The sequence below is a fragment of the Beta vulgaris genome, chromosome 4 (assembly GCF_026745355.1).
Source record: "Beta vulgaris subsp. vulgaris cultivar EL10 chromosome 4, EL10.2, whole genome shotgun sequence".
Classification (NCBI taxonomy): Eukaryota; Viridiplantae; Streptophyta; class Magnoliopsida; order Caryophyllales; family Amaranthaceae; genus Beta; species Beta vulgaris.
Window position 1 is genome coordinate 4,252,771 of NC_079205.1, and position 12,515 is coordinate 4,265,285.

Genomic DNA, 12,515 nt, shown 5'->3' on the forward strand with positions numbered 1-12,515 from the left:
GCGTGATTTTCTCAATTGTATGAGCGATTTGTAAAGTTTCTTCTTTTAAGTAATTTGTGAGTTAGTGTTATAAATTAACTTTTGATAGTTTTCTTTGAGTGTTATTTTGATTTTGACGTTCTTTTTGTAATTTAGAAAGGAAAGGGGGGGGGGGGGCAACATAGGCATTTCAAAAGAAGACATCATTGCTCCCCCCTTCCCTTATATAATAGAGATTCAGTTACAATCAGTTGGATTCATGCTCCGTTTGGTAGGGTGCAAAATATTTTTCATGAAAATTAGTTTTCCTTTTCCTCTCATTTTCCGTTGTTTGGTATGCTAAGGGGTGTAAAACAAGTTTTCTATCAAAATACTGAAATAGCTGTAGGTGGAAATTATTTTCCTTTAAAAAAGAAGGGAAAACATGTTTTTCTCCCTTCTTCTTAGTAACCTTTTACTCTCCTCTTATCCATCATCTTCCTTCCCCTTCTATTTTTCTCATTTTTAAAACTTTTTTTAGATTGAACCAAACAAAAGAAAATTAGCTTCACAATTGAATTTTCCATGTAAAATGTTCTACATTGAAAATGTTTTACATCCAACCAACAGAGTATCGGTTCCAATCAGTTTTGTTCAGTTCCTAATTTAGGGCCTGTTCTTTTCGGCATAAAACAGCTGAACTGAACTGAACTGAACTTATCAGAGCTGAACTGAACTGAACTGAACTGAATTGAATTGAATTGAATCGAATTGAATTGAATTAAATTAAACTGAATGTAATAAATATATAAATAATATTTCAAACAAGAATAATATGAATATTAAATCATAATTATACTGATAAGTAATAATAACGAATAATAATAATAGTATTTTGGATATTTTTAAATGATAGTTATAAATAAATAATATTAATAATCATAAATTAATAATAAAATAATAATAATTAATGATAATATAATAATTATTATTTTATATTATTTGTATTAATATATTAATACTTGATGATGATATATAATACAATAATATCTAAGAAGTAAATTAATAATACTATTTTTAATAATTAGATTTAATAATATAAAAATATTTAGTAATAAAAATAATGATTGGGTTGGACCGCAAAAATTAATCATAAACCGTCTTGACGCGATTTGATTGGTTTATGGCTAAAAAAGTGGGTTTATTTGTGCTTTGACCTAAATCATGTTCCTCCTAATAATAATAGTAATAATAATGAGTGAATCTATAATAACAAAATAATATATAGAAACAAACACTAATAATAAATATAATAATACTTAATAGTAATGATATATATTTAAATAATAATAATCATAATAATAATGATAATAATAATAATAATAATAATAATAATAATAATAATATCTAACAAAATGGTTATAAAAGAATGGAGCTGAACTGAACTGAAATGATTGGAGCTGAACTGAACTGAACTGATTGAAGATGAACTGAACTGAACTGAAAATAAGCTGGGGAGAACAGGTCCTTATTTCTCAGATAATAAAATAATATAATTTATTATTAATAATTACAATTACGATTATTTTATCATTATTATCATTATCGTTATCATTATCATTATTATTATTATTATTATTATCATCATTATTATTATCATCATAATCATCATCATCATCATTACCATTACTATTACTATTACTATTACACTCTTACTATTACTATTACTATTAAAATTACTATTTTTTTTTTTTATTATTATTATTATTATTATTATTATTATTATTGTTATTATTATTTTTATCTTCTATCTACTAGAAGTTTTTGTGCTCTAAGCATATTAGCAAGACTTACATACATTTCTCTACTTAGCCGAAGTTGTTTTTTACACAAGTTACGATGATTTGTCAACAATCAAGATCATATGTATAAAATGATGCCACCATTCTCCCCCTGAATGCAAAGACATCTGAATATACATTTAATGCAATTTGATATAGACAAATATATAAAATCCGATAATAACTAAAAGTTCCACGTGTAAAATACGATATAATAACAATAAGTTCCACATATAAAATCATCATAAACATAAAATAAGTAAAAGTTCAAGGGCTAATTCCGGCTATCTATTAAGGAAGGAAGAACTGAAAACGGGGAGTTGTGAGGTGAGTGGTGGTGAGATGACTAAAGGAGGGTAAAAGGAGGGAAATGGGGGGAATTTGGGATGAAGAAGGTATGTCCGGTGAGTCAACACCGAATTCCGGTGAGTCAATGCCATATTTTTGGTCAAGGTTGTTTTTGACAAAAAAAAAAATTCATTAAGGTCTGAAGTTGCCGAAAAAATTTTAAAAGGTTGTCTTTCGCAAAAAGTTGTATTTGAAAGGTTGTCTTTGACAAATATTATATTATATTATATTATATTATATTATATTATATTATATTATATTATATTATATTATATTATATTATATTATATTATATTATATTATATTATACTCCCTCCGTTTCATATTAATCTACACACTTTGACATTTTACACTATTCACAAATTGCACTTTGACTATCGTTTGTGATTTATACGTGAATAAAAACATAGTCATGTGGGATCTTGTTAGATTCGTATTAATATGTATTTTATTAATATGTACTTTTTATAATTTTTACAAATACAAAACTAAAGATATATGTCCTCAAAGTTTTACATTGGCATGCGTGAAAAGTGTAAGTGTGTAGATTAAAATGAAACGGAGGGAGTATTATATTATATTATATTATATTATATTATATTATATTATATTATATTATATTATATTATATTATATTATATTATATTATATTATATTAATTATATTATATTATATTATATTATATTATTATATTATTAATTATTTATATTATATTATATTATATTATATTATATTTATATATTATATTATATTATATTATTTATTATATTATTTATATTATATTATATTATATTATATATATTATATTATATTATATTATATTTATTATATTATATTATATTATATTATATTATATTATATTATATTATATTATATTATATTTATTATATTATATATATTATATATATTATATTATATTATATTATATTATATTATATTATATTATATTATATTATATATATTATATTATTTATATTAATTATATTATATTATATTATATTATATATATATATTATATTATTTATATATATTATATTATATTATATTATATTATATTATTATTATTATAATAATAATAATAATAATAATAATAATAATAATAATAATGAGTAAAGCTACAATAAACAAAATAATATATAGAAACAACAACAACAACAACAAAAACAATAAAAATAATAATTATTATTATTATAATAACATTATTATTACTTAATAGTAATAATAATAATAATAATAATAATAATAATAATAATAATAATAATAATAATAATAATAATACTAATAAAAAGAGTAATTAGTAAAAATAAAATATACCAACATAATAATAATATTTAACAAAATGGTTATAAAAGAATGGAGCTAAACTTAACTGAACTGAATTAAACTAAACTGAACTGAACCGATTCGAACTGAACTGAACTGAACTAAAAAGAAGATGGGGAGAACATGCTCTTATTTAGTTGATTGAAGTTGAAGCAATTTCAGTCTCTAGAAACATAGCCTTTGTAATATGACTTATATAATGCCTGCTTGCTATAGTTTTTTCTTTCTGCCACATAAGTCGCTCTTGTGAGAAGCTACTTTGAGATTCTCCTCTTTTCTTCACTCTTACGTCAATTAATACTAGCCTTCATATGCACGCGATGCGTGCGTTAATTTCAAAATTTGTTATTATATTAGATACTTCATTCGTACTTTATTTATGATTAAACTTAAATACAATTAGATGAATTTAGATATATTAATTCGCTAATGTAAAAAAATAAAAAGGTTGTGAGTGATTGTTAACATTAATTTTTTGTGAATGAATATTGAACAGAAAGAATAAAAATAATGAGTTGGTTTAACTGAATTAAAGAGTACCAAAGGTAGTAAATGTTCAGACTTTTCATGTGCATGTTACGTATGCATCTTTTTTTATAAGGTATAAATATTTTGTCCATTTAATTTTTGATTGAAGTATTTGACGCATATACCATATTAAACTTGTTTTAAATGACAAGTTGGAATGAGAATTTTTAAATGATTTGTTTTTGTAATTTTTTTCATTCCATTAATTAGATCATTAAGGGTATTTTAGTCACTTCAAAAGAGGACACCACACCTCCTCCCTTGGCTTAGATAATAGAGATCAATCTTTCCCTTGCCCTTTTTGTAGCACCAGTTTTCAAGGAGGTTTGTTTGTGATTGATGAAGTGCTTACGATCGCCAAAACTATCAATCCATCACCATGATTGTGGCTGGATCGAAGAAAAGGATAAACACGACCCAATTTGACTCGATAATCATATTTTAAGTTTAAAACTATTTCTTATTTTTCTTTGACGTAGCCCAAAGTCAACACGAACCAAACCCATGGACCCAAATTGACACCCCTAGACAAACTTATTAGTCTTGCTGCTGGACCAAAGGAAAGGACATATAACAAATGATTGATTACCAGAACTTTGGTGCTACTTGTAGGATGTTCATCGCCAACACCTTTATGGTTAGGAGCCATGCCGTGACTCCCCTTATGGAAAAATTGAAGTAAAGAACCAGCGCATAAATGGTTGATATTCTGAAGATGCCCACACCATAGTTTTCTCCAAGAAAGGATGTTAATTTGTATCCTTTCATGAAATGTTCTTTCATTTCGTTACTCTCTTTAAAGAATTTAAAGGTCAACGTCCCATCATATCAAAAAAATTAGCTGCATAGGGTTCTTACGCTAGCCGAACCACTCTCAAGAGACAAGAACCTGAACAGCTTCACAGATGGAACACGGAAAGTAGAAACATTACCTCGTTCGAGATCTTCCTGATGCTATCATAAAAGAGCCTTTTATGCTATCACATTGCTAAAGCCTAAAGTAAGGACGCTGTATGAATTATGGTAACCCTGGCATGAATTAAATTGAAAAGGCACGTTCTTTTTACCAACTCGAGTAAAGCTAGTACTTCCACGAGATGGCCAGAAAGATGTCACATCGTAAACTAAGAAGATTTCCACACTTAGCCCGACCTAAACATAATGGTGGAGAGATGCTGAAAAATAGAAACCTACTAGTATTATATAGATGATCAGGTAAATCCCGGTGTTTCAATAACAATAATAATAGTTAGAATGATATAGCAATTGATTCTAGATGATATTCATCCATTGATAAAACCCATTACACACAACAGGTACCCACAGTGAGCGAAACCCAGGAACAGTAATCATCTAAAAAACCGGAAGAGAAAACCTCCTCCTAAGGCAAAATTGTTATGGTAATCCACTCAGCCTTGGGGTCAGCTGGTACTTCAAAATTGTCGCATAATATAAAATTCTATTCAATAGCATAAGAATAGCATACATCAGGCATTTACCAAACATAAGACAGGAAAATAGTTATTAGAATCCAGGAGATGAGAGATTTGCAACGAACACCACTAATCCAGAGCAACACTAGTGTCGGAAATCTATCTGCCGGCACACAGGAAGGTTTGTTCTCAAGGCACCAAGAAAGAAAGAAAAAAGATGAACCCCTAGGAGGGGAGGGGGTAAAGACAGGCTAGAATCAGATACATATGTGATCGCAAGAAACTCATCTACTAAAAATATCATGAAGTTCAACGTCAACTGCAGTCGTCCTTGACTTCACAGCCAGCATCAAGAAATCACTGTATACAGCATAGCATACGGAACTGTTAAGACATTGTTCAAAGCCCATACAGATGGCAATTCTACAAGGGACACTACAGTAATCATGTACATGATGTGCGAGCCTTACCGGCCCTGATGTTATTTCCACAAATAAGATCAAATAAAGTGAGTAGACATGAAATGATGAAAATAGACAGGATGAAAAACACCTACCCACGTACGTAAATCAAGATAAAAACCATTTGAATTTTTTTTTTCTTTTTATGGCAAAACCATTTTAAATTTTAACCAAACAATTTAAAACCCACATGTCACAAACTACCAGTACAGCAGAAAGAATGGACCCAAGAAGTCCATATTTGTAAAGCCATAATCAGTAGGCTCTCACTGAAGACATTACTAAACATGATGTCGCAATACAGCTTAACCAGAGGAAGGGCAACAAAATCATCTATAGTAGCTTCGTATTTCAAAATACTTTGACATCCAAAATAATACTTTCTCCTTTCTTTTTTAATTGCAACGTCTCCCTTATTTGGAAGTTTCATATTACTTGCAACGTTTTCTTTATTTGGTAACTCTCTCCTATCACATGGCCCCCACTTTTTACCTATCTCTCTCCTCTTCACATGGTTTCTTAAAAAATGTGCCAATGGAGTATGTTGCAATTATTATAAAGAGGAGGAAGTAATAAAAGCAAAAAGAATCAATCACTGGAAAGGTCCAATTAAGCAGGCAGCATATATGAGGGAGAGGGAAAGAGGAGGGAAGGAGTAGGAAAAAAAAATCCAAAAACACGACACATGAACAGAGAAAAGCAAGCAACATTACCTGCTGTGTTTGCTGGTAATTTCCATATCCAGCAGCATAATTAGCATAATACATGTTAGGATCCTGAGGTGCTGCAGCATATCCATAGGCATCGTATCCCTGAGGATAGCCATAATATCCACCATTCCACTGAGCCTGGCCAGGTTGTCCCTGAAAGAATCGCAAAACAATATATACTGGTCCATAAGACAAGGAAACATGCATAAGAAATCAATTTCACAATGTTATCGAGCAATGCAAGCAGACCTGCTTGGCTGATGGACTACGGCCCCATGAAAGTCTAACATTCTGCGATCCTATCTGGACTCCATTCAATGCTGCCAATGCTTGCTCGGCAGCAGCTCTTTAAGAAGAGAGAGAAAAAAGATCAAATCAAAGCAGCAGCTACAAAAGAATCCAGCAAAAGAGCTGAATTGAAACAAATATAGGACACACAGATTACACACCTGCTACCGAACTGCACAAATCCACAACCCTTGCCCATTGGAATTTTTACATGAACCAACTCACCATATGGGCTAAAGACTTGCCTTAACTGCTCATCTGAAACATTGGGGTCTAGACCGCCAACAAATATCTGCAACCCACAGGTGAAAGCAGATTAGAATTGGCTGGAGAAAAACTTATACCACGTAAAATAGCAGACTACCCACAGTTGTGTTATTTGGATCATTTTCGCCTGGATTTCCCTGTGTATTCTGATAAGAAGCTGCAAGTGGCAAACAGAAAAAAAATTGTAAACTGAAATCTAATCCAGAAACTGCTCACTGAAGACCAGCAGTTGGAAGATCAACATGTGAAATTCTATTGTAACTAATAAGAAGATGAATGATGAAGTAAAGGTGAGGACACATTGTGTGTGATAAGTAACGGTGAGGGAACATAGTATGTGATAATACAAAGAGAAACGAATTCATTCCCATATAAAAATACACACCAAGATCAATAAAAGCCACCAAATTATTTTATATATCCAAGCACCAAAAAAATGTGAAAACTTAAGCACAACAAAAAAAAAAACTTCCACCAATATAGCATGTAGTTTTGTGGTTGCCAAGAAAAGACATGGAGTTTTGTACATTGTGAAGCAGATAATTGAGAAGTCATTTGGTGTACGTGTAATTGCAAAAAAAGAAAAAAGAACATCGGGTTCATTAGAAACAGGTTACATAACAATAAATTAAGTAGAATAAAAACCTTTTTAAAGAAGGAGAAGCAATTCACAGTTGAGTAAAAAGTGCAAAAACCTGTAACTAGAAATATAATGAAAGCAACTCCTTGTACCCAATCAAACAGCCAGTTACAAACTTACAATAACTTGTATAACAAAGGCGATAAGAGGTTCATTGTGACAGGGAAAAAGCACATCACAGGAAGGTCTATACTTGTGAAGGAAAAGAAGCCCGACAAGCACGTAGTCATAGAAAAGTTCGTACTCACGAGTTATGAAGCTACACTTTAAAAGAAAAGACCAAAGCAATATAAGCTAGAAAGAGCTATTTACAAACAAAAGTAGCAGATAACGATAGTAACATGATGGCTGTAGCTTACAAACCAACTTAAATAATGCACACTGGGAGATTATCATGAGCAAGATACTTCAAATGACATAAGTTTCACTCCCTAACATCAATTAACTTTGCCTAAAGCAAGAATTACAAGCTCATTTCAAGCAAACAACACTTCAAGGAAAAAAATCAAAACCCTGAAACTTTAGAGCTCACACATAGATCAATGTAGATCTGAGACACACAAGTACTGAATATAACAAAGATTACAGCACCAGAAACCCCTAAACCCCGCAGAAACGAGCACTCAAATTTAGGCAGCCTTGGGCCCTCAGGCTTGGCACAAGACCAAGTCAAACTATTGACACTAAAAATTAGCTGAAAAACAGGTTCTTGCAGTAGAAATAGTTACTTACCAAGTCCCTGCATTTGATAAGCTCAAACAGAAGAAATAGTATTTCAAACACACGATACTACAAGAAGAAGATTTGAATCCCAGACGATTCAGCACTCAACCATTGATGGATACAGGTCTAGTATATGCCACAGTATTTTTGACAATGGTAATCCACACAACAGAAGGCCAAAATCAGAATACCAGCATTCCATTATTAGGCAACTCAGATTCAGTACATGTCACCAGATTTCTAGAACATTAGGTCCAACAACATCCGTAACAACTCTAACCTCCACAATCAGGAACTACAAAAAATTTAAATGCCAAAAAACCACCAGATAGTGCAGAAAAGTTAACCTTCTTAACTAGAATACACAAATGAAAACACATCAATGTAAGTATATGTAACGCCATGCAACTATTAACTATATTCACCAAACATGTCTTCCATCAATGGGAATGGAACATTAGGTAACAATCCATGAACATCAGACCCAACTTAACTAAGTTATTTCCTCTACCAAAAGAAGTCTGAGATCAACAATATCAACAGGGACAAGAAATCAAATACAAAATAACTGTAATTGAAAAGGAAGGGAATACTTTGTTGAAAGAAAAAAGGAAGAGAAAACACTAGATAGCCAGCACTTTTAAGAGTGGTATTGAAGAGAACAAAAATGTTAAAAATCAGTAAATGTGCACGGGGTAAATGGATGTAAAGCTTAAAACTTAACCAGTATTGGGACTGAGTGCCCTAAATCAACAAGAGCAAAAATAAAAAGGATACTGAAAAGGAGAGCTTTCAAATGTCACTAAACGTGCTTTAAGAATAAGGAAAATTGAAAATCTAACTTGCGAATGTAGCATAACAAATGCCACAAGAACTGAAAAGAAAAGATATTGAACTTATGACATTAAAAGTCACTGACCTAAAATGAGGCCACGCACTAAAGTGGAATCATTTCAGCTGAAGTCAATTCCAGGCCCCCAATACGAGAGCCTCTTGCTGTCCTGCTTTAAGACAACATAATTTTTATAAGCGTTTTCCGCATGTTTTTTCATAGATTTATCTTGCCCAAGTTATATAGGTAAACTGGAAGGAAAGGACTTCATAAAGTATGGAAGCGTTCATAAAAGGACCGACTATCTTCAAATGTAAATTTTACGACAAAACATATTAGAAGAGCAGAAACATAAACATATTCATAGCAACAAGCACTTCCAGCATCTAGCAAAAGCAAGGCAACATCAATTAAACCCAATTTACTATACATACCTTTCGGCTGACCAGTAGCAGGTTTCTTGTTGGCAGCTGGGCCAGTCCTCATGGGCCTAGTTGACAAGACAACTCCATTCATTTCGGTCATTGCACGTTGTTGCTCACCTTCATCCCCAAACCTCACAAATCCATACCCTTTAGAACGGTTAGTAATATGATCAGTGATAACCTTAGCTCCCTTAACAGAAGAATAATGAGTACGGAATGCATCTTGGAGCATGACATCTGTAACATCAGCTGCTAAATCCCCAACAAAAACTGTATAGTCAGTCGAGTCATCTTGCCGCCTCTGACCAGCACCAAGACTTGCCCAGTTAAGTCTGAAAGCTTGCTCGGTTTGCGGCATCACTGTACCATTGTATGTAGCTAATGTCCTCTCAGCTGCAGCACGGTTAACAAATTCTACAAATCCATAACCTTCTGAGAGATTAGTTTGCTTATTGCGAATAATCTTCACAGATACAACCTGCCACAGCACAAATAAATAAATCAAATGACATTTCATCAAGATATGAGAAGGTCCAAAAATATCACAAGTAAGAGCATGACTAAGAATATTCATCCGTCCCCCCCCCCAAAAAAAATGATGTAAGACTATAAGAGGTATATTCATAAGTACGTGTTCATACATGTAGACAACACCCTAGTGAGATCCCCCTCCCAAAGATACGGAAACCGTTCGAAAACTTAAAACATTGAATTACAATCCTAACAGCTAGAAGCAAACTTCATTCAGTTCAGAACAACTTCCAAACGTTTTCACTCCCCCATCAAACCAACAACCATTCCCTAAAACTACAGTTAGTAGTGGCATTTCGTTAAAGAAAACACGACTCAATTGGCAAAATATGTAAATCTCAGACATATACCAGCAATCTCTCTTGTTCTAAAGTACAGTAATACCTACTACAATAAACCCTCACCAATCATCCATATTACGGTATTACCCATCAAACTTTAGCAAACATAACCTACAAATGAATGACAAATAAATAAATAAAAAACGCACAAACTCCACAAAAAATCATGTGATATTCCTTACTACAAAAGATATAAACCATCACTAGATACGCAACCTCTACAACTAGATATCAGTGGCATTTTATACACAAAAACACCACTCAATTCAATATACTAGCAATTTCCTTTACACAAAACTCAACTAATACCTAAAAACCTACAGAAACAATACCACACAACTACAAGCCAAAAAAAAGCCATATACAATTATACAAATGAGTCGATAAATAAAAAAACGCACAAATTCCGCAAAAAATCCATGTGATATTCCTCACTTCAAGAGAAAATAAACCACGACTAGATACACAACCTCTACGACTAGATATCAGTAGCATTTTATATACGAAAAACACCAGTCGATTCGATATACTAGCAATTTCCTTGATAACAAACTCAACTAATACCTAAAAACCTACAGAAACAATACCACAACACAACACAACATAAGTAAATCAAAAAAACATATATAAATAGAAAAAAACCTCTCCAGAAGTAGCAAAACAAGAGAAAACATAATTCTCATCCATCCAATACTGCAAATCACCGATCCAAAGAGATCGAATCTCGTCAGGAGTAGAAGGAGCAGCAGCAGTAGTAGTAGGCATAGTATACTGTTGAGGTTGAGGTTGTTGTGGTTGTTGTTGGTGAGGCTGAGGAGGCCACATCTGAGGAGGATAAGGAGATTGTTGAGGTTGAGGTTGCGGTGGTGGTGCCATCATCATCCAAGGTTGTTGTTGCGGTGGTTGCCCGTATTGAGTTGGAGGTTGTTGTTGGTTTGGATCGATAGTTGGTGGCATCGGCGGTGGAACTACGCCTGCTGGTGGTTGTTGCATCATTGTTGTTTGTGTTGGAGGAACAAAGGAAACCCTAAAGATAACGGATAACCCTAGAGGAGAGAGAAAGAGGGTTGAGTTGATTTCGGTTTTGTTCCTGATCCCTGAAGATGCAAGAGAGAGAGAGATTTTTTTTTGAGATGAGGCGGTGTATTTATCGGATTTTTTCTTGTCTTGGTAGCTTTTTTTTAGGGTGCGAACTGTAACGATGTAAGAGCATGAATGTACATATCCAAGTGACCAAAATTTTTTTTTTTTAGGGGGTGAGTTTCAAAAGCATATCGAAGTTGTTTTTTTTTAGGGTCCGTTCAACATTACATTAAGGATCCGTTCGGTATGAATGTGATTTTTTAATTTTTAAAGTTATATAATATATGTTTTATAATGAATAAAAAATTAGTTAACTTTATTGGGAACATGATGATTTTGAAAACTGACAACTAAAAAGTGAAACTACTTTTTTAGATTTCCTGTTTTTGGTTTTTAGTTTTCAAAGAAAAAACTAAAAACTGAAAACAAAAAACGATAAAGAACGAGCTGTAAGTTCTCAGTTTTTGGTTTTATAAATATAAAAACCATATGCTATAAGGGGATAATAAACTTAGAACTAGTCATACTTATATCAAACATGAAAATTGAAAACTACTTTTTTTGATTTGCATATTTTGTTTTCAGAAAAACTGAAAACAAGAAACAAAAACAACAATAAACGAGCGCTTTGTTATGTTGTTTATTTATGAATTATTTGAACTCGACTAGGTTGATATTTGGTTAAAATTTGATATATAATTTTAATAGGTTGAATTTTTAGGGTGGGAATTGTAAAAGCATATTAAAAGTTGTTTTTTTTTTGTTACGTTGTCTATTTATAAA

At 31.8% G+C, this 12,515-nt stretch overlaps 1 protein-coding gene across 1 annotated transcript; it reads right to left on the reverse strand.

The window, feature by feature from the left end:
• Positions 1-5,437: 5,437 nt before the first annotated feature.
• LOC104891667 (polyadenylate-binding protein RBP45) lies at positions 5,438-11,810 on the reverse strand. Its single transcript, XM_010677392.4, has 7 exons — positions 11,292-11,810; positions 9,787-10,255; positions 7,259-7,314; positions 7,052-7,182; positions 6,852-6,948; positions 6,606-6,755; positions 5,438-5,791 (listed from the first exon to the last, which is right to left on the reverse strand). Exons 1-7 carry the CDS (start codon positions 11,643-11,645, stop codon positions 5,789-5,791), a joined length of 1,260 nt encoding a protein of 419 aa, XP_010675694.2. The 5' UTR covers positions 11,646-11,810; the 3' UTR covers positions 5,438-5,788.
• Between the last annotated feature and the right edge of the window lie 705 nt (positions 11,811-12,515).